Here is a 25721-nt window from a genome sequence, read left to right as displayed (position 1 = left end):
AAATCTGTAACAGAATACTCATGGACAGTTTGACTAGACATGTACTTGCTCGTGCCTCCCACCCTAAATGAGGGCTTGCAAAAGAGATCATTACATTCGCCTTTATTTTATTTTTTTTAAATGCAATGCTATTTTCTACATGTCTGGTTCAAATTAGGTACTAGTTTGAATGGAAGAACATAAGAGTGGCCATACTGGGTAAGACCAATGGTCCATCTAGCCTAGTATCCCGTCTTCCAACAGCGGCCAATGCCGGATGTTTCAAAAGGAATGAACAGAACAGGGCAATTGTCTAGTGATCCATCCCGTTATCCAGTCCCAGCATCTGACAGCCAGAGGTTTAGGGACACCCAGAGCTTGGGGTTGCATCTTTGATCATCTTGGCTAATAGCCATTGATGAACAATTCTTTTTTTTTTAACCCAGTTATAGTTTTGGCCTTCACAACATCTCCTGGCAATGAGTTCCACAGGTTGACTGTGTGTTGTGTGATGAAGTACTTCCTTTTGTTTGTTTTAAACCTGCTGCCTATTAATTTAATTGGGTAACCCCTGGTTCTTGTGTCATGTGGAATAAGTAACACTTCCTTATTCCCTTTCTCCACGCCATTCATTATTTTATAGACCTCTATCATATGCCCCCTTAGTTGTCTGTTTTCCAAGCTGAACACTCCCAGTCTCTTTAATCTCTCTTCATGTGGAAGCTGTTCCATACCACTAATCATTTTTGTTGCCTTTCTTTGTACCTTTTCCATTTCTAATGGGGCGACCAGAACTGCATGCAGTATTCCAGCTGTGGGTGGAGCATGGACTTCTATAATGGCATTATGACATTTACTGTCTTATTATCTATCCCTTTCCTAATGATTCCCAACGTGGTTATTTTTTTTGACTGTCACTGCACATTGAGTGGATGTTTTCAGAGAACTATTCACAATGACTCCAAGGTCTCTTTCTTGAGTGGTAACAGCTAATTTAGACCCCATTATTTTGTACGTCTAGTTGGGATTATGCTTTCCAATGTGCATTCCTTTGCATTTATCAATATTGAATTTCATCTGCCATTTTGTTGCCCAGGCACCCAATTTTGTGACATCCCTTAATAACTCTTTGCAATCTGCTTTGCATTTAACTATCTTGAGTAATTTTGTATCGTCTGCAAATTTTGCCACCTCACTGCTTACTCCTTTTTCCAGATCATTTATGAATATGTTGAACAGCACTGGTCCCAGTACAGATCCCTGAGGGACGCCACTATTTACCTCTCTCCACTGTGAAAACTAACCATTTATTCCTACCCTTTTGTTTCCTATCTTTTAACCAGCTACCAATCCATGAGAGGACCTTCCCTCTTATCCCATGACCGCTTACTTTGCTTAAGAGCCTTCGGTGAAAGACCTTGTCAAAGGCTTTCTGAAAGTCCAAGTACACTATAAACACTGGATCACCCTTGTCCACATATTGGTTGACCCCCTCAAATAATTCTAATCGATTCATAAGGTCTGATTTCCCTTTACAAAAGCCTTATTGATTCTTCCCAACAAATTGTGTTCATCTTTGTGTCTGATAATTCTCTTCTTTATCAAGGTTTCAACCAGTTTACCTGGTACTGAAGTTAGGCGTACCGGCCTCTAATTGCCAGGATAGCATCTGGAGCCTTTTTTAAAAATGGGCGTCACATTAGCTGTCCTCCAGTCATCTGGTACAGATGCTGATTTAAGTGATAGGTTACATACCACAGTTAGTAGTTCTACAGTTTCATATTTGAGTTCATGCAGAACTCTTGGGTGAATACTATCTGGTCCCGGTGACTTACTACTGTTTAATTAATGAGTTTGTTCCAAAACCTCCTCTACTGACACCTTAATCTGGGACAGTCCCTCAGATTTGCCACCTGAAAAGAATGGCACATGTGTGGGAATCTCCCTCACATCCTCTGCATTGAAGACCAATGCAAAGAATTAATTCAGCTTGTCCACAATGGCCTTGTCTTCCTTGAGTGTTCCCTTAGCACCTCGATCATCCAGTGGCCCCACTGATAGTTTGGCAGGCTTCCTCTTCTGATATACTTAAACATTTTTTTGCTATTAGTTTTTGAGTCTTTTGCTATCTCCTCTTCAAATTCTTTTTTGGTCTGCCTAATTATAGTTTTACAAGCTATTAAACAATTCAACAAAGGTATGTTGTGGTAACTAACCAATCTCTTTCTTTTTCAATTTTCAAACCAGGAGCCTGTAGAGTAGATGTCTTATAAGCACTTGATTAGTTAAAAGATCTAATTAACAGCTGGCAGTGCAAAGCACAGATTTGTTACAGTATGTTCAGAAGATGTAAGTTAAACAATTACAAATTAAGGTTTAGCTGCAGGATTTTTAAGCCTGCAAATAGCCTCTTTCTTTGTTTGAAAACAAAGCCGTAAAATGATTTTTTTTAAAATCCTGCTTTGCAGATGCTTTTGTGCCCATGTCACTGATACTAACGTAAGCCCTATCCTTCTCCATTGGCTCCAGCAGCACTCCATGCTGGTGCAACAGCAGTTCTGCAAACCTCAAGTGTTCAGAAATCATGAGTTGCCCCCACCCATCATGAAATTAAGAAATAGTAAATAATAAAATACATTTTGGATTCCTTATATTTGCCTTTTGGATTTCTAAGCTTTTAGGTCACACTCAGGTCATATTTTTTCAATTTTTTCTCCACAATCATGAGGGCTAGAAAATATATTTGTTTCTTTTTAAATGAAAGGTGAGTTTCTCACCATCGCAGGACTCTAGGAGCTGGGATTTCAAGAAAAACACCAAATATCGTGAGACTTGCAATCAAATCGTGAGCAGTGGCAGCGTGGCTAGCCGTCTGTCTATATGCCAGAAGTTGCAGAATCAAAGATTTTGATTATAAACTGGAAAGTCAAAATTTCCTTTCCCCCACTGGTGATATTTGTACTTGACTGAGTTTGGACTATGGACTGACATTGGCACTTACCGGCACAATGCATTTGGGATTCCAACACAACAGGGGAATCTTCAAACAAACAAAAAAGAATCATATGTTTATTCATTCCCCCTGCCCACCTCCTTGGGTTTTTGGGTCTAAGCTACATGGCACTGCCCCTTTTAAACTCTACATCCCAGACTGGCTTTCCTGAAAACAGCAGCTAAGACTTGATATTTATGTGAAACCTGGTATCCTTCTGGATTAGAAAATGGCCTGTGTTCTGATCTGGGTCACTGACCTTGTCTGCCTTTCCCTCCTCTCTATCACATGTCTGTGGGTGTGTACAAGTGATGGACAGTCCTCGTGCCATTATTATTATTATTATTAATTTGTATTGCAGCGGTCTCCAGGAGCCTCAGTCATAGACTATTACCCTGTTATGCTAGACCTGTACAAAAACGTAACAGCTACTGTGAGTATCCATGAGGAAATATTTTTGGTTAAAATTTGAGCAGCACTCAGATGGCTTCCTATGGACTCAAATAGTATGTCTTCATATTCCAGAGAAGTCAACTGACCTTGTCCCTAGTAGTTAGGTTGAAGGGTACCTCTCTGTGCAAATAAGGTTTGTGAGAGGGTTAGCTGGAAGTACCTCCCGTTGTCTCATGGAATCACAGACCACTGTGGTTCCAGTTACGAATGACTATCCTACCTCTGCATTATTTTATTTTTTTATTGAAAGTGATCATTCGAATTTTTCAAAACTAGAGTTGGAATTTATACCTTAATGCGACATCTTCCCTTTCAGGTTTCATTAAGGTTTTGTGTTTGGGGTGAGGAAAGCAGCAGGGGCAACATTGGATATAAAGGAATTCGTCCATAAAAGGAAAATGTTCTTGTATGTTTTGACTAATATATGTGCATAGCATATATATGTATAAAGTATGCATTAAGCACCAGTATGAAGCACAAATATTATAAGTGATATCGCCTAAATTGGCCTATACCCTAATCCTGTTCACTTATGCTAAACATCCCATAACACCTTGCAGAAGTGAGCATTTGGCGTAAGCAGATAGGAAACTTGTCAAAATCAAGATTCGTTCCTTCTATGTCTTGGTACAATCTAGGGAAATACCTTCATGGACCAGTACCTAGAGTATTAGTATCCAGAACAAAGATGAGGAAGGAACAGAAGAAGAAGTTAGAGAATTGAGACAAACTCATGGGTTGGCTTTTATTGACACGTAAAGAGATGTGTAACTTGTAAAATTATCATATAAATAATACCAGCTGAAACGTGTAACTTTGGGAACACACCTTCTGTGTAAGATGAATGTAACAAGCTGCACCAGACGCCTTCCCCGAGAATGGTATAATATAGAACCTTTTTCCTGTACCATGTTATTGTTGGCTTAGAGCAATAAACCGAACTGACATTGGTTATTTGGTCTCTTGAATATATTTCATAATGAACCAAAGTGTGGTCAAGCAGTTGACTATACAGTTTATCAACATACGCAGTGTCACCAGCTATAAATATTGCTGATGTGTTAGAGCCAGACCCTGGTCTTATTTACATCACTGCAAATCTGGAGTAGCTCTCTTGACTCCAGTGGAGTCACTCCAGATTTACACCAGTGTAACTGAGAGCAGAATGGGGCCTGCAATCTAGCTGAAGGGGCCGGGGAACAGCACAGTTACCTCTTTCTCTCCCTAAAGAATGAGTAAGTCTACTTGTGGCTAGAAATGAGGTTGGTATCACAGATGGGGTTAGTCCTCTTCACATGCTTTATTAGCACGATCAGCGAGGGAGTGGGCGAACATTTAAATAAGCCACAGAAAGAAGCCACTGCTGCTATGTTTGTTGTTGTAATGCTTGGTTCATTTTAAAAAAAAATAGCACGAAGAACTTCAGTGACTGGCGTTGCGCTCAGCAGTGAAAGCACTTTTCCAGAAAGAGATCTTGCGGTAGTGTTTTGTTTTGTTTCCTAATCATGAAAACATCCAAAGGGAAATGAGATTTACACTGGCGTATGCAGGGACATGATACAAGCTGTCCTGTCTGGCCTTGTCTTGCGAATTAGTCTTTAACAAAAATAAATACAATAAAAAATTGGGCACCTTTTTAATGATGTTAATAATTATTTATTATTTGAATTTTAGTTGCAAATAAGATCCCCGATCATGGACCAACCCTGTTATGCTAGGTGCTGTACAAACACAGAACAAAAAGACAGCACTTGCTCTCAAGAGCTTCCAATCTAAATATAAGAAGGGAGACAACAGGTGGAGAGAGACAGGTCAGGGAGGACAAAAAAAATAATGAGGTAATGATGCCTTGTTAAAAAATTGACAAATTCAATACCAGGGATGGATGGACAAATCAGTTTGGTTGAAATAAAAAAACAACGCAATAGTCCCGTGAATATGGGTTAGCAGTTGGGACTCCATCCTTTTTCAGTTTTCTTTTCTTCCTTCCACTCCTTGACAGAATGTTTCGAAGTCAGAGATGGTGGCAAAGCTAGGATGGTGAGGAAAGGACAAACAGATCAGCAAAACCTTTGGATAACTCATTTTTTTTACAGGGTGGTTTCACTTACATTTCCATAGTTCCTAACTCCAACATAATGCATTACAGGGAAAGACAGTAAAACAAGAGCTGGTTGCATTAAGATTAAGAAGCCAGTGGCAAGGGAAATTTAATTGTGCTCTTTATCAGTTAGCGGGCAGAGCTAGCGCGGCAGTAGCATGAGCATGAGTCACTTTGCCCTGTCCCCATCTCCAACCTAAATGGATTTCTCTTTCTTATCTGGCAGAGGGAGGAAATTGAGCTTTTGGTTTAATGCCCACTGCGAGCCGAGACTTTCAATTACACCCAATTGTGTAATTCCAGCTAATAGAAACGAGATGGAAATGTCAATTCACTTCGTTTCTCACTTGCTTCTGCTTGGACCTGGGCCATCCTCCCAGATGACAGAAGCTGCAGTTCTGTTTTATCTTCTGAACCCTCTTGGATTGCAGGCCGGTTTTAAGTCTGCTCGAACCTACATATGTTTCCAGCTACTTCAGGAGAGCATGAGTGAAAATGTAGCATAGAGCCTTAACCGGAGGACTTTACTCCTGGTAGGGCCTTTTGCAGAAGCAATCCGTGGCGTGATCTGATTGCAGCTTCTATGACAGAAAGAAAGACGTCTAGGTGGAGCTGGGCGGAGACCAGTCGTTCCATTTCGTGGAGGGTTTTGAGATTGTTTCGTTCCGGTTTGGATAGAAAACCAGAAATGTTGAAATTCTACACAAAACGAAATTACAGTTCTTTGCCCAGCTCTACTGGGCGCCCCGGGCAAGGGGCATTGAACTTATCCTACATCAAAACATGAGTGAGGAGGTAACTTTACGTTAAGTTCTCTTGGTTGGAAACTTGTTCTTCAGCATTTACTCTTGGAAATTACTTTGCATTGGTTCTTGTCATGGTAAGCTGCCAGGGACCCTGGGAAGCCCGGGAGCCTGCACTGCTGGGGAACTGGGAGCCTGGGAGCAAAGACTTCCAAGCTCTCAGCTCCCCATCAGCGCTCCAGGCAGGCTGCTAAGGACCAGGCAGATGAGCTACCAGGAGACCACACAAATTTTGAAACCTGCCTGGCAGGTACGGTTCCAGCAGAATTTTGTCAAAATTCACACTGTCCCGCAAAACATTTCGATTTTAACAGATCAGAAAATTCCGATGAAAATTTCCTCTAAAATGTTCTGACCAGCTCTATTATAGGGAATTCCACCTAGGTTGTGCTCTCCCAGACTGCGAGATGGGTCTCTTCCCAGCCTAAACTCTCTGGAGATGCCAGTGAAACAGAGCACTTGTCCTGGATTTTAACTCAAAATGATGATTCTCCAGATCTTTACTTTTTCAGAACTAAACGTTACCTCTCTATTGGCTTTAAACGCTTTGTTTTAATGATCAGGACTGAGCTGGTTAGCGAAAAGCTTGGATTGTTATTAGATGTGGAAAAAATGAAATATGCTCTTTGACCTCATTCCGATTAGCTCATTTAATCAATAAACACTCGCTCCTGCTTCTGAACCCAACCTCTGGGTACCTCTTAATATGAGGTCTTAAACTTTGCATTGTGCTCAATGAAGAAAGCCTGGAGTGTTTTATAACAATAATCATCTGATTTTTATATTGCACTTTTTATTTAGATGGATCCCAAAGCGCTTTGCAAACTAGATATACAAAACTCTTTTCATCCTCCAGTGAAATGCACTGATCTATAGGGTGGAATGTAGCAGCTGTCCAGCAGTGTGCCTCGGTGCTATACGGTGTTTTGGGGGAGAGGATGTGAAGGGTATCATAACCATTTGAAACTGCATGGAGAATGTAGGTGCACCAAATGCAATTACCTGAATTGAAGTTTGGCCAGGTGGATGCGGCTAACTCCCACCCGATCTAATGTTGCAAAAAATTCCATGATATCTTTTATGACCATGAGTAATCAGGGCCTCAATTTTACATCTCATGTCAAAGACCACACAGGGCCCCCTAATTACATACTAAAGCATTTTTTCAGTACTGACTCAGGGCCAGATTCTGATCTCATGCTGGCACAAACCAAGAGTAACTTGCTTTGGGTCTGAAATGCTGCCACCTCCTTCTACCCTACTCCTGGCTGACCTAAGGAGATGTCTTCAAGTTCCTGGCTTTGACACATTTATTCTCCTTTGCAGCTTGGTTATGCAGAATGCCTCTTGCCGATCCATTGACTCGTCTGCTAACAGCTACAGCCTTCTGAGTTAAAAATCTCTCAGCTAAAACAACCACCGAAGGGCTACTCTTCTAAGTGCTGGATGTGCACCCATAGCGTGAGATCAGAATGTGGCTCGCCAAGGGAAGAATGTCACTGACTAAATCGCCATTCTCACTTTCTGCCGCCCTTCAGGTGTATCCCCGGAGGAACCTCCCATCCAAAAACCGAACAGGCCCAATCCCAGGAATGCGTTACTGTTCCATGTGAGTGAAGGAGTCAGAAACAGGGCCTTACTTTCAGAGAGCTGATGAGATCACAGTTTAAGATGCTGCTGAAATGCCCATTGGGACTTGCTGGTCCAGAATAAATAACAAGGTCTTAGAAGTTACACCAAATCTCTGCAAAGGGTTTGCCATTAAATATCTTTGTGACGGCTTCCTCTGTAGGACGTAACTTTACCATCAAGGCTGGAACACTGTTGATAATCCAGAGCAGAGTAGCGATATATTCCATCTTTCTGTAAAATCATTCATTCATTTTGTATTGTTCCAACACTTACAAAAACAGTCCATCTGCAGCTATTTTGCCTGAAATATATTCACTTGGAACACTAGCTTTTAGCAAAAGAGTCAATGGATCAGGCAACACCAAGAGGTAGTTGCATAACAAAGCAGAATAAACGTGTCAAAGTCAGTAATTTGATGACATGTCTTCCTTCTGCAAGGCGAAGGGCAGTGGTGGGAGGCGGCTTGTATTTCAGACCCAAAGCGAGCAACCGATCCCAAATTCACATACAATACTTCGGTAATTGAGTTAAATGTATAAAATTTCCTGAAATAAAAATACGCCTTGTAAATTCTTGCTGCATGTTATGAATAAAGGCAGAGAGACCAGCTTTAACTCCTTTAGCATTGAACTCATCCTACGTGAAAGGATGAGTGAGGAGGTAACATTAAGATAAGTTCTGTTTGTTAGAAAAATGTTCTTCAGCATTTACTCTTGGAAACTACTTTTTGCAAGTTCTTGGCTATACAGGCCACGAGGTAAAGGAGTCTACTATACAACTTATCCTGCAGCACGTTTATGATTACTGATTATTTGTGGTATCACCATATCACGATACCCCGTGCGAGCGAGGTGCGTGCTATTGTGTCCGTTCTGGAAATCTGGCTAACGGAGACAGGGGAGCCCGAACATCTACAGCCCCTTAGCCTGAGTCCCGCGAGCCCAAGTCCGCTGGCACAGGCCAGCTGCCGGTGTCTAATTGCAGTGTAGACATACCCTGAGAGCTGGGACGAGAACCCAGGTGCCCTACTTCAAATCCTTTCATAACTGGAGGAGGGGGAAAGAGGAGTTTGCGAAGTTCTTCAGAGAGAGCAAATAAACAAATGCTATTCTAATCCTACATTGGAGAACAGAATTTTAAAATTGTTTCTTGGGGTTTTGTTTCTTTGCATTCCTAGGGTGAGAAGGCCATTGAGATGCATTTCTCTTGCCCTGTGAATGTATGAGACACATTTTCCACCACGTCTGCGTACACCCATAAATCTGCAGCATGGTATAAACCCTAACTCAGAGGGGAGTCTCTGGACTCAGCCTTTCTCCTGCTGAGTGGGGGCTTTCCTTAGCTGTGACAGCAAAAGCAGATTGTGTAAAAATGATGTGAGCTGCTTTTGTGATGGAGATTAAGCTGAGATCACCAAACTCACTGCATGCAAGAATGTAAGCTGGAGTCGAGCCAGCTTCCCTCTTTCAAACCTTATCTGGGTGACCTATTTAGCCCTTTTTTCTCCTGGCAGTTCTGTTAGCTTTCTGAATTTCTTTGGGATTCACAAAACAGGCTTATCTGCGGCATAAAACAGAACGAGTGGAGAGAGGTAATTATTTTCCTGTGTGTTACTGTGCACTAAATAGTTTTGCAAAACAGATTAAATCCTCATGAAGATAGAGTCAAAAAGTGAACAAGAGATTAAATGAATAATAGGGGAAAATTAAATGTTCTTGCTGTTGTCATTTAATGGGAATTTCTTGACTGTGCCTACAATAACTTTTGGGGAAAAACTACATATATAAGTATTTTTCAAACTGAAACCAGATGGGGGAATCATAGCCTGTTTTTCTTTGTGGGAGGCTATGTTTTCATGGTACGCAAGTAACTGGAGGCACATTAAAATCAAATTTGGCTTTCAAGGCTTGTCCTTCCTATCTTTTTGCAGGAAGGGCCGACTCATGATGTTATGAATTTCAGATTGTCACTGTGGGAGGGGATTCTTTGGAGGAGGGGCCGGAGATTTCAAAGGAGGAAAGTTAACTATTTAACCAAAGAAAAAACGAAAGTTGGGGAAGCCCGAAGTCTGCCTCGAACTCTCCCATCCCAATTTTTCATGGGCAAAGGCCTCTACACTTATTGCTGCTGTTGTTTTAACTACAAACAAAAGACTGCTAGGCAATTCTCAATGCAGGTAAAATGTATGATCCCCGCCCCAAGGAGCTGACAAACAAATCTCAGACACGATGCAATGAGAAGGTGACAAGGCACTGGGGATGGGAAGAAAAGAGGAATAACCTTGGTAAGCCAGTAAGACACGGCAATGATTGAACAATGGCTAGGGCAACCCATGATGGATCACTGGAGGTTTTTCCCCCTGAGATAAAATAGACTGAACATGTAGAACATTTGATTCAGACAGTTCCTTGTGGGTATCACAGACAGAGTGGGTCTCCAGGAGGTCTTTAAAAGAGGAGAGAGTAGGGGCTTTGCAGGCCAGCCCAAGAAGGGTGCTCCATGCATACAGGTAGGCATAGAAGAGAAGCAGAACAGTGGTTGTTAGTGAAACAACTTTGCTCCCTGATTTCCCTGGGTCGCTTGCACTCTGGGTTTGGCATGGGGACTGCATTGGTTACACTGGTGGTTAATTTGCTAGTGCTGGAGAAAGACCAGTTGCCCTGACGGGGCAGCTGCTCATCCATCCCAACAGCTCTCCCGTTGGGGCTCTACAAAGTTCCCTTTCTCATTCCCCACCTGCGAGCCCCTCTCTCCTCAGCCCCCCTCGCACTCAGTGTGAATTGGAGGGCAGAGGGAGATAGGGGGACAATCCTGGTTGCAATGCCATAAAGACACAGGTGACACACAGCTCTCCGCGTGACATCCTGCCACTAATGAAGCCGATGGAAGCTTTACCGTTGATGGAGTCAGGGTTTCACCCACCATCTTCTTCATCAGACCCAGCTGGTGCGTTGTGTCTGATTTCCCCGCAACCAGCAGAGACTTGGACTAGAAAGAGAGTGAGGTGGCCAAAGCTCCATCCGGACAAGCTAGAGCCGATGGTGGTAGGATGGGAAAGCATCTTGAGCTCGGTGAGATTGAAGGCTGCTCTCTCTTTCTTTTCCCTTCACCCAGTACGAGGAGAATTCACCTGCCTCTTCTCCAAGAGATGTCCTGTTTGGTGACATCTTTGAACTCCCGCTTGTTCCCAGATCACCAAGTGCAACCTGGTGGCCAACAACTGCCTTTTCTCATCTGTGTGTAATACACGGGAACCTGGCAGTGAGTTATCGATGCAGTGAAAAGCCAAGGAGTCGGACTAACTAAGAGATACCATTCAGAAGTTTCAGCTGAAACAGGATGCAGATGTTCGCCTGGGATAGCTGCAGGAAGTGCAGTGTGCCAGTTCTCAAATAATTCCACTGGTTACCTCCTGGCTCCTGTGTGCAGTGGCTTGGCATTGATCTATAAAGCCGTGTAAGGCTGGGGCCCTGTCTAAGAAATCTGCTTCCTTCCCCACTGTGACATTTGAAGTCAGCTGAGGAACCATCCGCAAGTCCTGAATAGCTACAGCCAGGATCTTCCAAGGGGAGGAACTGTACTCTCCTGGTTAGATCAACAGCTTGAGCGCATTGATCGGTGACATAGAGAGGACTACGGATGAAAAGTGCTATATAAGAGCTAGAGTATATTGTTCCACCAATGCATAGATGAGACAGTCTCTTTATTTGCAGGCCTTTTGCTGGAGCAAAGTGAGCGGGAGTTTGTCATTTATGTTATGCGAGAGAGGAATTTGTTTGGATTTTTTTTCCCAGTGATAAATATAATTTGTGCCCTGTCTCTTAAAAATTGATACCTGCCCCAAGTGACCTGGCTACTGGACATGTGTAAGTTACTATATGTGTGTATGTGTGTATACACATGCTCCAGTACTAACTAGTCCACATGATCTGGTGTAGCCTGCAAATTCACAGACATCCCTAGACTGTGTTTAACTGTTTACAAGCTATTGTTGCTGTTCCTACTGGACAAATATACAGTCTGTTACAAAGAATATGAGCTTCTGGTACCTACTGTACGTTTACAACAATTTCTGATTTAAAAATAAATAAATAAAGAGCCGAACAAAGAAGTGTAACCTGTAAAAGAGTTATAGGGGTAGGTGCCCATTTTCTGACAGAGGGGTTTGGTAACAGTGCAGGGGACAGAAATATAAGGAATAATTGTTTTTGGGCCTAGAACCAGGAAAACTACTTTTCCAAATTAATCCAGCGAGAGCCATGAATCCACAGTATCTCATATCACACTTCATAAAACTCCAGTCATAATCCATAAAACTGACATTATTAGATTAAAAACCTCAGTTCCTCCTATAAGGAGTTTGCTCATTAGACATGCTGTAGTTTTATAACCTTAAAGTTCCTACCCAATTACCATGATTAATACTGTGCTTTAATAAAAAAAAAAAATCACCACGGGGGTTGGTACCATCTGTTTGTTATAATTGTGCATTTCAATATTGTCCAGCAAAAGAGAGGTGGACACTTAGTAAATACAAGTCAAGCACCAGGCTAACGATGGCACAGTACAGACGTAGGTAAGGAGAGGATGCAACATACTGTTCTTGATTGTAGTGCATAGTAGGTATAAGCCTTTAAAATAGTGTAAAAGGAGTATTGGTTGTTATGCAGGATGCATATTGAACTGTCATTCTTTACACATCTGATGGCAAAGGGACAATTGTTCCATCAGCACATAGGTAGAATAACATCTGTATAGTGCTTTTCATCCACAGACCCCAAACAGCTTTTCAGAGGAGGCCCGTTTCATTATATCCATTTTACAGATGAGGAAACTCAGGCTTGGATAGGGAAAGTAACTTGCTCAAGGTCAACCAGCAGCCTAGTGGCAGAGCCAAGACTAGAAGCCAGATCCCCTGCAGTCCAATGCAATGCTCTATCCCATTACGTTATTGGAGATATTTGCTCCTCCAGCTGTGAGATGAATTAGGTTGGTTGATACGCTGGTGCTCTCTGGAGGACAGATGGAAGCTTCCCTCCAATGCTTTTTCTTTCTTTGGGAGGAGAAAGTAAAACATGAAGAATTAGGAAGTTGTGTGGAGAAAGGGAGGATTAGATAAATGTGCTCTGGCAGCCAAAGCAAATACTGGTCTGAATCATGAGGATCCACTAACCCCAAGGTATCCTGGGCCTAAAGGATCAGAACTGCAGAAGACAGTTGCTACTCAGCTGACAGAGTTTCAGTCTTAGCGTTGGCCAGACAGATCTGTCACCTAACATAACCTCTTTCCAGAAGTGGCCAAGAAGCGCGTCATTAGGACAGCCGACAATCGGAGAGGTTGAAGAAATGACAGTTTCACTGATCACTTAATTGACTTCCAAGTAGAAGTTGTTGTTTTTGGCCAACCTCAGGATTAAATGGTATTTGTGCCCCCCGGGAAGGGTATAATATTAACCATTTATTGAATTTGTTCATTGATGCCTTTATATTAATCAAATACCTAATTGTGATCCGCAAGATTCAATTTGAGAAACTCGAGTTAAAAATTTGTCAGGTTCATAATTCCACCCACAGACCAAAAAATGCCAAACCTATATTATTTTTGAATCCCCTGATTTTTAAGGGCTGGTGGAAATAAGATATTTTTGCTTCTGACTTCCAAGCAATAAAGAGAGGTGAATCACTACTGAAAAAAAAATTCATGTAACAGACCACCCAGTTGCTACTTATAAAGCTGTAAAGTGATCCTGTGTCAAACTGGCAAACCAGAGAATTATTTTCTTAATATTACCGCAATAGTGCAAGGAAAATCAAATAAAAACCAAGAACATGGTTTCCTAACAAAGTAGCTAGGTGAGAAATACATTCATGCATACAGGCTGATTAATATGCATTGAACTTAAAGCTAAACCATTCATGGATCAGAGTGGGAACTGTATACACATTTGCTGCTCTGAGTACTACATGTTACATCCCAGGAACTTACATGTGTATGTCATTCAGAACCAAGTGGTGGTGTTTTTTTAATAATTCTGAGTAATTATCCAACATGGGCTAAGAGAGTAATTTTGTTTACCAAAAAGCAGTGAAGACGTTTGCAATGTGCTGTAATTGGGCATGGCTCGCCCCTTTAGGATGCTGTCGCACTGCTCCTTGAATGTCCTCTCAGCATTTTCAAACATTGCAACTTGCAAATATGGACTTAACAAAACTATGCCCATGTCAGACAAATAAATGATATGATTTTGATTTTTTTTTAATGAGTAAAGTTAAATTATTTTTAATAGAACATCAGCTGAAAGGCCTCAGACCAATAGTATATGTTTTATTAATGTTTCAATGGTAGAACAGCATTTTGGAGACCCCCAGTGACTCTAGAAAGTAGGGAGACTGAGTATGCAAAACAGGAGAACTTGTCTAGGAAAGAAAGAAGCCAAACTGTATGAGCACACTTGAGGATACTGCAAAGGGAAAATCAGGGGACTAGTAATAGGATATTCAGATAATTCTAACTGAGATGGTCATATGGTGAAGATGCTGGATTGGTATTCAAAAGATCTGCTTTCTGTCCCTGATACAAACTCTCGGTGTGACCTGGGCGAACCCTTAGTTGTCTTGTGCCTAAATTTCCCATCTGTAAAATGGAGATCATTCTCAATTTCTCCCATCCTTTGTCTTGTGTATTTTCTTTGTAAGCCCCTCAGGGCAGGGATTGTGTCTGGATAGGGTCTAGTACAATGGGCCCCCATCTCAGTTGGAACCTCTAAGTGCTTGTGTAATACAGTTGAATAATAACAATGACCTCTATGTCACCAGTTCAAATCTAGCCTATGTCAATAGTGTCGCTTTTCTCATCTGATGAGCTCAAGTATCCATCTAACATGGTCGCACTCCTCATCACTGAACGCACCTGCACAATTGGCACTAACTGGACCCCTTGCTGACACTCTCGAGAGGGGGCTAAGGATTGAATGGGCCTTGAAAACAGAACCTCTCACCCCCCAAGTAATCCATCTCCATGAGGGTTGAGGCACGTTGGCAGGGCAGTGTGAAGGAATCTTTAAAGGCAATACATACAAAATCACTAGATATTCCAATGTCTAGAGACGGGGTGGTGATGTGATGCAACCTTGGACTTCCCGTCTCTAGAAAGTATCTGGAGGTAGCGGTGTTAGTCTGTATCCACAAAAACAACAAGGGGTCCAGTGGCACCTTAAAGACTAACAGATTTATTTGGGCATAAGCTTTCGTGGGTAAGTGGTTTTTTACCCACGAAAGCTTATGCCCAAATAAATCTGTTAGTCTTTAAGGTGCCACCGGACTCCTTGTAGTCTCTAGAAAGCATGCTTTGACCCCCATGCAAATCGTGCTCTAAAACGGCGGGTAAACAATTCACAGGAAGATAAAGTGTGGCAGCATGAATAGAGAAATGTGCTTAAAAATAACACTACCAATCAAAGTTATAACTTTCAACCCAGCTTGGGGGGTGGGCGGGAGAGGGGATTCTCATTAGCTGATTTCAAGTCTGGAAAATCAGTGACTTTATTACATCGGGGGCATTATTTTTTAATGCATAATCCATTAAGTCAACTTCATAACCTTTATTTTTTATGGGTAAGATGGTGGGGCTGTGGGGTTTTTTTTTTTTGGTGGTAACCAAGGAACAGCTAGTTAATTAGCATAACTAGGGCTAAAACCTAAGGAATATGACTAACGGGGCAAGAATCCAAATCAATCTCAAAACTCAAAGCGTTCTAAACAGGCATCATCTGCACTTTTTGTGGAGTCCTAGAAATTGTTTTATGCCAACACACTCAATCATTTATAACATTTTCAGTTTTGAAGGACTGGCTGGGCAGTTCAGCCAGGCAATCAGTCCCATGAAAACCCAGATGGGTCTCAGTGGCAACTGTGTTGTGATTGGAGCCGTTTATCATGTTGTTATGCTGGCATTTGAGCAAAATTGTAATGTCAGCTCTGTGTCTGGTCAGGTGCGAGTCCGTGTCAGCAAGGCTGGATAGGCAGTGATTGATTCTTGTCTAGGAACATGGAACAATTAAATATTTTCACTGCTGTAGGCTAAAAACCACGTTGTTTTGTGTAGGAGAGTGAAGCAGTGCACAAAATGGCATCTTCCAATGGTGTTAGAGTCTGGATTGCGTTGCAATATCCTTTAAAGGTTAACGGGCCAAATCTCCAGCTGGTGTAAATATGAGTGGCATCATTAAGTGGAACACCACACACAAGCTGAATGTCTGGCCCTCTTAACTCTCACTTTTATGGTGAGGATATGATTATTGTCTCTAGTGATGGTTAGCGAGAGCACCAATTTGGATGCCTCTTGAGGCAAATACATAGGAATTGCCAGAGTGGATCAGAGCCAAGGTCCATCTAGACCAGCATCTGGTACAAGAACACTGCGGTAACCAATGTAGCATTATCCGTCCCATATTTGCTCTCATCCTGGTCCCTATCAGTTAGAGATTGGCATAAACCTGGAGCATATACCAGAGAGGGGAGTTCTCCAACGGGTTCTACAGACTGAGGTGTGATCTATAGGATGTTGTGCAGATCCAGGGTGTGTCCTTTGTGTCTGATGGGTGGCTGCTGCTGTGATCATTTCCATTGTCCTGTCTTCAACAGAATAGTGCTCCCGTTCAGGCTCTACCGCTGTATGCCACTGTTCACCAACTCATGCCGTCAGTTGCATAGCACAGGCATTCGTTACTGTAGGGTTCTGTAAGCATGCTACATTGTTATGGTACCAAAATGAATGCCGTAAGTCTTCAGAGGTGGCTTGACATGCCAGCTCCCTATATAACCCTACGTGCCTTAGAAACCTGCTGTTGTGGCATCAGGCTCTGGCTACCTTATTATCTCAGGGAAACAAAGGCTTTAACAAATGCAGAGAGAGAACAGTAGCAGAAATAATGCCCTGCTCCAGTACTTCCATCTGAGGACCTAACAGTGCTTCTCAAACACCATTCGACAGCCTCAGAGCCCCCAAAGCTCTGGATACAATAGCTGTGAGTGCAAGAGGGAGGTTTTTACTGCTTCTGATCATATACCACATTTCCTAATAGGGCGCCCACTCCCTTCTCCTCAGCCATGGATCCAGAGCCCCATAGAGCAGTGGTGCTCCCTACTTTACCCGTAATGGAATCTGTCTGCACACACGCATACACTCCATTACTGCACAGTTGGTTCAGCAGAGGAGCTTGGGCTGACCGCAGAGCTGGGGATGGCGGAGGAGCTGGGGCTAGAGGCAGAGTTGGCCTGGAGGCGGAGAGGGAATCAGGGCGGAGCTGTGGCTGGGAATGGAGCGGAGCAGGGGGCAGAGCTGCGGCTGGGGGCGGAGTAGAGTTGTGGCTGGAGCCAGAGCTGGGTTGGGGAAGGAGCAATGCTGGGTGGCACTCCCTCCCCGCCCCCCAGGAGGGCTCGCCCAGGCTTCACCGCATGCCCCCCCCAACCCTGACCATTCTCAGCCCCATAGTTTGGGGACCACTGCCATAGAGGGTTGTCTGGGAAGCCTGGCTGTTAGTGATGGAGAGGAGCACACACGGATGGCTACCCTGGGCACTGCCTCAATGAACAAAGGTGAGCTCCATGTGCGAAACGGGTTCCTCCGTCTATACTCCGGTCTCACTCTGGCCAACTCCTGTTCACTGCAAAGGGAATTAAGGGCTCATTTGCACATGCTGTTGCACCAGTTTAGAATATGGTGTAATTCTAAACAGATTTAATTAAATCAGTAAAAAGTCTGTGTGGACACTCTTATTTTGGTTTAATCCAGGCCTGCTTCGGTTTAGCTTAAGTTAATTAGGAACAGGTTGAAGACAAATGGCAATAAGCCTCTAAAATAAGAGTGTGCACACAGGGGTTTGCACCAGTTTCATGGAACCCATGCAAGTTTCTGTGTAGACAAGGTCTTAAGGATCTCAGGATTTGACCTGAGGGCTACATGTGTTTTTGCTGCTGCTGTTATTTTTGTGGTAAAACAGGGGAAATTATTTCATTTTATTTCATGCTGCCCATCAACCCTTATCAATAGTTACCACTAAGCACACGAAATAAGGGCAGTACCACACAGATGCTACTGTTTGGTACTTGTTCACCTGGTAATTCATAGATTCGTAGATTCCAAATTGTAATTATCTAGTCTGACCTCCTGTATAACACCGACCAGAGAACTTCCCCAAAATAATTCCTAGAGCAGATCGTTTGACTAAAATCTTGATTTAAAAATTGTCAGTAATGAAGTCTGCCAGTTCCAGTTAAAAATATATATCTTATTTCCAATCTGAATTTGTCTAGCTTCAACTTTCAGCCATTTGATCATGTTATACCTTTCCCTGCTAGATTGAAGATCCCATTATTAAATATTCGTTCCCCATGTAGATACTTATAGAGTATAACCAAGTCACGCCTAACCTTCTCTTTGTTAAGCTAAATAGATTGAACTAGAATGATGCTCACTGCTCTGTAGTGCATAACAGAGCAAAATTCTGCCTTCCTTGACAGCTCTGCAACCCCAGTGACATCAGGGGAGTTTTGAGAGTGGGAAGCAATAATAATGATGGAGAAATTGTCCTGTGTGTTCAAGTGGTATGTGGAGTTCTAATGAAAGGCTCCGAATTTGGGTTTGTAATTCAGCCTGAGCAGAGCTGTAGCTCCATCTTTTCTGTGGCTGACCCATGAAAATGGCAAAAAAGTGACATCATGTAACTTTAAGGCTGTAAAATAAAGCCATATGCTCTGAAAGCATGTGATTCATGACCACGGCGAAATGGACTGTGCCCAAGAAATGACTGCTTTATGCTCATTAAGATTGGTTGGGGAACTGGGTGCAAGAAGGTTCCTTGGATTTTCAAATCATTGTAATGAGAAGAAAAAATATCCTATATCTCAAAAACCTGTCCTAATATATACAAATATTTATGCTCTTCCAAGAGCTTTCAAATGTTCCCACTTTTTCTGTTCTGCGTTACACATGCAAAACATCCTCATAAACGGGTAATAAAAGCTAAAATAAAAAATACCTCTTCGAAAACATACACAGATATTTAAGGGCTGTTTTTTAATTAGAAGTGCCAACGTTTTCCTCTAGGGTTTCTGAAACCTTGGTTTCACCAACATGTGGGCATAATCAGGAAGTAACCACGTAGACAATCAAACATGGACCCAAACAACAGCATAGTCACAGAAGTGAGTAGGGAAATCAAGTCACCATGCACGGGAGATCCTTTTCCCACTGAAAGTAATGGCAGAACTCACTTTGAGTGTCCGTGGGAGCATGTTCGGGCCTCTAGTGTGGTGGGGTTTTTTGCCATGTCTTTGGTAATCTGAGACAAGAGGAAGTTCAGCAGAGAAATGTGTGCAGGGTTGTGATAACGCAGTATCCAGGGTTTTCTTGTCAGTGCTATTGGGTGCATGTAAATAGCTTCTGAGAAAGGACTGTGCTCACTGTTGTTTCAAGCACTTTACTATGGTATGCGCTCTGTATGGTATTACGGTATACGCCTTAGGGGCGTTTCTCCTGTGAGTGGTCACCCCAAGAAGAAAAAGTGGTTACTTACCAGTGATTGCAGTTCTTTGAGGCGGTTGCTTCTAGAGCTGTGCAGAAAGCCGGGGCTGTTGCAGGGGAATTGTCACCAGACGTTGCGTGTCTGAGGTTATATGAGAGAAGTGCCATCTACAGCCACTCAGTTCCTCCTCCTCCATGACTGTAGGTGGAGGAAGCTCCGCCATTCCCTCGCTGTCTGAAGTGCCAGGCTCCTAGCTAACCCTTTTTCATAACGTTCCCCAACACACACATATACACACACACATACACACAAACACACACACACACTTTTTTATTGTAGTGTTTTTAGTGGTTTAGAGTAGCTGTAGGATTGCAACTATCACACAGTGTCAATGTGCACTTGGGTCTCCAGTTAAAATCAGCTCAGTGCACGGTCCCTCCAGAGCCAGGAAATAGTGCCAGGGGAACCCCCTTTGCAGTGCAGAAGCAACCGGGCACAAATGTTTATACATATTTTTAAAGTAATTTTTTTGTTTTAAATGGATCCACTCAACATTTCCATGAGCTTGAGCAGGTGAAAGCCTCTTTGGCACAGGGCTGTCTGGCCCTGTCTTCAAGATCCACCGGCGACGGCAAGTGAAATGATGTTTGAGATTTGAGGCCTTTCCCAGAGGATGACCACAATGACGGCAGAGGTTTCTCTACAGGTTGGCAGGGCATGTTCAGACTCCCAGATACTTTGTTACAGTCGTACTGTTCCAAACCAGTCACTGCCGCTGTAATTATCATTGTACCTAACCTTGTTTCAAGAGAACAAACCATTGTGCACATGGACGTTTCCTTTCCACCTATAGACAAATGTTGTTGTACTAAGGCTGGGACACAATCGCTTGGAAACCTGGCCAGATGACACTTTTTCAGTACATTCCCCTGCCTTCATTGCTTTCATTCTTTCCTACTTAGGTGGTCTTAATTATCAGTGGGAACCTGAGCTTCCTCAACTGGTTAACCATAGTGCCCAGCATTGCCTGTTTTGATGACACCTGCTTGGGATTCCTGTTCAGTTCCAAAGAGGGATGTGTGAAGGACCAAGTGTTGAAGATACAAGCCAAACAGGCAGCAGGACAGAGACTTCCTTTGAGATACGGTAGGTCATTCCCGTGAGGAATAAAACCTTATCTGCCTAGTGCTCTTATCACTTTTATTCCAAGCACGGCCACTGGCCTGCTGGGTGAACTTGGGCAAGTCCCTTCACCGTTCTGTGCCTCAGTTTTTCCACCTGTAAAATAGGGATAATGATACCTCCCTTTGGAAAGCGCTTTATAGGAGCTAGGTCTTATTATTATGTATGCAGGGGAAGGGAAGTATCTTTGTGTGACAATTCCCTAGTGGGATCATCCACACTGAAGGACTTCTGGATCTTAAAACCTAAGCCTCTGCTACTTCCACTAAAGAACCATTAGCACAGAGGTAGGAGCTGACTTATACACTTCTATCCTCCAGCTACATGGGGGGATACTTACATGGTGTTAGTGCGGGTTGTATTTGCTTATAGAAAAATAAGCCTCTAAAGCTAAAATTCTGATATCGTTGCTCCTGGTGGGTGGCACCTTGTTACATTGACTTCAGTGGGAGTATTTTAAGGTACTATTCAGCATGAGGAAAAGCATCAGATATATCAAATTAAGCAATATATAGGTAGAAAACTTGCCTCCATTGAAGTCAATAACAACACTCCCATTGATGTCCATGGGACCAGAATTTCAATGGTTTTTTTGTTGTTGTTTAAACGAGGAAAACCTTTTTCACATTTATCACACTTGCAGTTTTGCAGCATTTGCCACTGACACGATGGACATAATAGCTCTGTCCAGATGTCTTTAGACTATTTGGGAGTCGTCATTGTTCTAACATAAGCAGAACGTTTTGATTCTGGAATTAAATCAGTAATTTAATGTGGTGCCAAACCAAAAAAAGAGCAGGGGGAGGGCATAAAATCGTCTCACAAATTTTAAGGAGTGGGGCTATCAGACTTTGTCAAGAATGCTGGGCTTGTTCGAGCATCAAGAACTTGGCTGTCAAATTGCCCTGGGCATATAGTTTGGCCTACAGGTATAGCATGAAAAAGTCAATAGAAGTTTTGTTAAGCTGAATAAAAAAGGAACAATGAAGCATGTGGCTAATGTACACTGCTAAGATTTAAAAAAAATAAAATCATATCCCCAAAGAGAACTGATAGCGCAGAGAGAAGGGGGATTTACTTATCTGGGTAACAGATGTAGAACTGTTTCTAGGATTTGTATAAACAATATGTAAGCAACAAATTGAACGTCATATCAACATCAGTTACAGATGCTAGTTTTTAAATATACCAAACATCCATCAGAAAGACAAAAACATGTTTACAAAATAAAATGCCTGCCTATAGTTCTTTCGAAGCTAGCCCGATCCACCTCAGATTATGCCGTTTATTAAACAGAAGTGTTTAGTTTCAGTAATGCTCATTATATTTCATTACACTATGTATTTATTTTAAATATTTTACTAGAAGAAATCTCTTTTAGTTGCAGCATTTAAATTCCAAGTCGCTTTCCGGCAGGGCTGGTAAATCCAGTGATTGGAGTGATGCTAGAGATCTCCTATTGAGTTGTGTTTTTCAGTCACTCTGAGCAAACCTATGCCTGTCTTGTTGGAGAAGAGACAGAAAAATGGTTCTTCAATTTACCAATCTGTGAATCATTTTGAGAATGAGAGAGATCCTCTTATGACTCAACTTCCTAAATTTACTCCATGATATTCTCTGACGGGTCCACGCAGACCACAAGTTAAGGGTTACTTAGAAGAACCTCCCATACTTGCTACAAACTTGGGTTCAATCCCAGCTTAAATCCATCCCTGTTCCAGAAAGCGCTTATGCACATGCTGAGTAATAATGCATTGCTGAGTCGGTGCCTTGGACAGGAGGGCCATGTAGCAAAAGTCCTAGAGGAACGTTAATCCCAAGAGTCAGAAGAATGGAGTGTGTGGCATTTTATGCCCCTTTTGTTCTTGTGAAGGTTTTTATAAGGAGCCTGTCACATGGGACCAGATATTCACGGCACCAACTCCCGTTGATTTCAATGAGACTTAAGTGCCTAAGTACCGTTAAGGATCTGCGCCTTGGTATCTAAGGGCCTGATCCAAGTCTCACTGAAGTCAATGGCAAGATTCCCATTAATTGGGCTGCAAAGCAGACCCTGCACCTCTTCCGCCAGTTTCACTCCTTTCTGTTGCCATTCTCCACATGGATTATACTGTAACTGTGGTTGAGGGTCAGATCGGTGCAACTCGGAGGGCATGGTTATGATGTACACAGTTCTGTAGGTGTCTGTGGTGCTTTATAGCCATGCAAGAAGAGACGACCTGTGGCCCCAATGAGGTGACTATCAAAGGGCCAGATCCTACGTTCACCCAGTTAGTGGCAGAGGAGTCCAAGTAGGGTGACCAGATGTCCCGATATAGGGACAGTCCTGATATTTGGGGCTTTTTCTTATATAGTCGCCAATTACCCCCCACCCCCGGTCCCGATTTTTCACACTTGCTCTCTGGTCACCCTCAGTCCGAGAAGCAGGGATATGCAGAATCAGGCCTATATTTAGACAGCATCCAGACAAATGGTGACCTGGGGAGCACCAACATTCACAATAAAACTTTGCAGTCATTGGTGTTCGTACCTGATTTGTTTTTTTCCTTACAGGCTAGAAGCCTCAGGCCATCTGAAGGACAAAACAAATTCCCTGAGCAACTTACGTATTGCTTTGCCTGATCACAGAGGCAGCCCTGCTGCGATGCAGGGGGCTGGGTTAGATAACCCACCCGAATCAAGCGATTCTCCAAAAATATTCCCAGACTAAACAATTATTCATACTACATGAGAAGTTTAAATAACCCTCCCGCTCCTGCAGAGATAGGAGGAAAGCTACGTGCATTTGCTTTGAGTTTTCTCCTTTAAATTAAAAATCATCATAAGCACAAAAACCCTTCAGAGGCTGCCTTAGCTTATTTGTCTGATTCTCTGTCGACTGAAATACCTCATTTTATCCAGTACAACACCAGTCTCGTTTGCCGTGTCCTTCATGCAAGCCATATTCCAAAGCACTTTGCAACATAAAATAATGCAATTCTGAAGTTGAAATAATAAGTGGTAGCCAAAGGAAAGAGAAGTGTACAGAGGCACTAGCCAGGGAAGAGATGAGAATCAAAGAGAGGAGTTGTGTCAATGGCAGGGAGATTCAGAAAAGCAAATTCCAGTGGTAAGAGCTGTGGAGGAGTGGTCTCTCTTCCACCAGTGGTGAGGAAGGACAAAGAAAAGGCTGGTGTTAGGAACCATGATGGGGAATAGAGAGGGTTTAAAATCAGCTAGAGAGTCCATGGAGAGTCTTAAAAACAAGGAGGGCAATTTTGAACAATGTCTAAATGCCAGCTGTGGTTTTTTCCTACACTAAAACTGTTATTACTCGAACATTTTAGACATTTTTCTTTTCAGCCCCTTCTCAGACTATTTAGAGAAAGGCAGATCTTTGGAGAGAGATTTCATGGCCTACTGGCGAGGATTTGTTTGATTACGTGTAAGAATTCATCCACTTTAGCTTGAAAGGGAGCTGACACCAACTGTTAGCAGCCCTCTGAAATTGCCTGTCAGGTGACCTGAAAGGATTGTAGGGGAAAAAAACTATCTTCTTAGAAACAGGGTCTGAACTGATCATGAGCAACTTCAGACAGTGAAGTCACTTCCTTTCTGGTTCTGTTTGTGTTCTAACCAGGCTGCTATGTCCGCAAAGTGGTGAACGTCTCATTTGGACTCCTGATCACCTATCTCAGTATACCTGTCGTTCTCAACCTGCTTAATTCCAGACAAGTCATGAACACCTCATTCAACCCGCTCAGGATAGTAAACACGTACGGCGCTTTTGGAAGGTACTAATCATTTGAATAGACCCACAGTACACCTGCTCTGTTCTGTTCTCCTATCAACATCATGAAATATAGTCAATTAGCCAGTCTTTGTGTCTTATACATTTTTTTTTAATCCTTCTGGTAGCTGATCGGTTCAGAGTAGCCGTTCATTCGGGATGGGGGGGAAAGGGTGTGCTTGAAAGGGATCACAAAATCCTCTCCTACTGTATTATAATTTATTTGACTATAGTTTTGCTTTAAATTTATAACTGTTCTTAAGGGGCACAATATATTAGATATAAAAACATTATGATAATATGCATAGAAGGTAGAGAGTCATATGGGTCATATTTAGAGTGATTTTTTTTCTCTCTATTGTGTGTGTGTGTGTGTTCCTCCCTCCCTCCCTCTAGTTGGAAAAATCTCCTCCATGAACCTGCCTTGCCTTTCTGCTCTGGCAGGAGGAAAGTCATAAGGATGCCTGTAGCAGGGGTGACGAATCACTGGCGCAGTGCCTCCTGCTGGTTGTCTCGGGAATTAGCTCTCCAGCTCCGGAGCGCCCTCTGCTGGCCGATGTCCCACTTGCCGCTGGCCCCCATGTTCCTCCCAGACCCCGGTGCCCCTTCCCTCGGGGTTCTGCCCTCTACAGTACCCCCACAGTCTCTGTGTCTCCCCTCCCAGGGGAATCCCCCCCAACCCTCTATCCCCACCTTGCCTCAGTGGTTACTGCCAGTCATCATCTAGCCCCCGCTCACTGGGGCGGACTGCAGTCTGTAATCCACTCATCACTGGCAAGGGGGGTTTGGACCTGCTGGTTTTGCCTAACCCTGGGCTGCACCTCTGCAACCCCAGTACCTCCGTAGGCCTTCAGCAAGGCCTGCCACCTGGGGTATTGCCAGGCTGGAGCTCCCCAGCTCCTTTTCCTTTCCCCAGCCCTGCTCTATCTCAGGGACCCTGCTCAGATCCCAGGCAGCCAGGTCCTTCTCTCTCCTACAGCCTCTGGCCCTCACCCCTCTTATAGGGCCAGCTGTGGCCTGATTGGGGCCTGGCCCCAACTGTGGCTGCTTCCCCCAATCAGCTGAGCTTTTCCCCACCACAGCCCTCTCCCGGGCCTGTTTTAAGCCCTTCAGGGCAGGAGCGGGGTGACGACCCTGCTACAATGCCCCTGAAAAAGAACCTTCTGCGTGATAGCATACAGAGTTCTGCATTAGGTGGTTGGGCCACCGTATTGTAGTCATACTAGCTATCTCTGCAAGTGTCCACATAGGCTAAATACTTATCACTGCTTTCAATTGCATAGGA

At 43.1% G+C, this 25721-nt stretch overlaps 1 protein-coding gene across 1 annotated transcript in view; it reads left to right on the top strand.

Annotated features, from left to right (window-relative positions):
• Window positions 1-25721, top strand: part of LMF1 (lipase maturation factor 1) — a 347236-nt gene that overhangs the window by 281235 nt on the left and 40280 nt on the right. The window contains 2 exon segments of the mRNA XM_026650800.2: window positions 20448-20631; window positions 24287-24440. Of these exon segments, the coding sequence (XP_026506585.1) occupies window positions 20448-20631; window positions 24287-24440 (338 nt within the window).

This window comes from Terrapene carolina, unplaced genomic scaffold (assembly GCF_002925995.2).
Source record: "Terrapene carolina triunguis isolate 2854851 unplaced genomic scaffold, T_m_triunguis-2.0 Scaffold93, whole genome shotgun sequence".
In the NCBI taxonomy this organism is placed as follows: Eukaryota; Metazoa; Chordata; order Testudines; family Emydidae; genus Terrapene; species Terrapene triunguis.
This window is presented reverse-complemented; position numbering and strand designations above follow the sequence as displayed.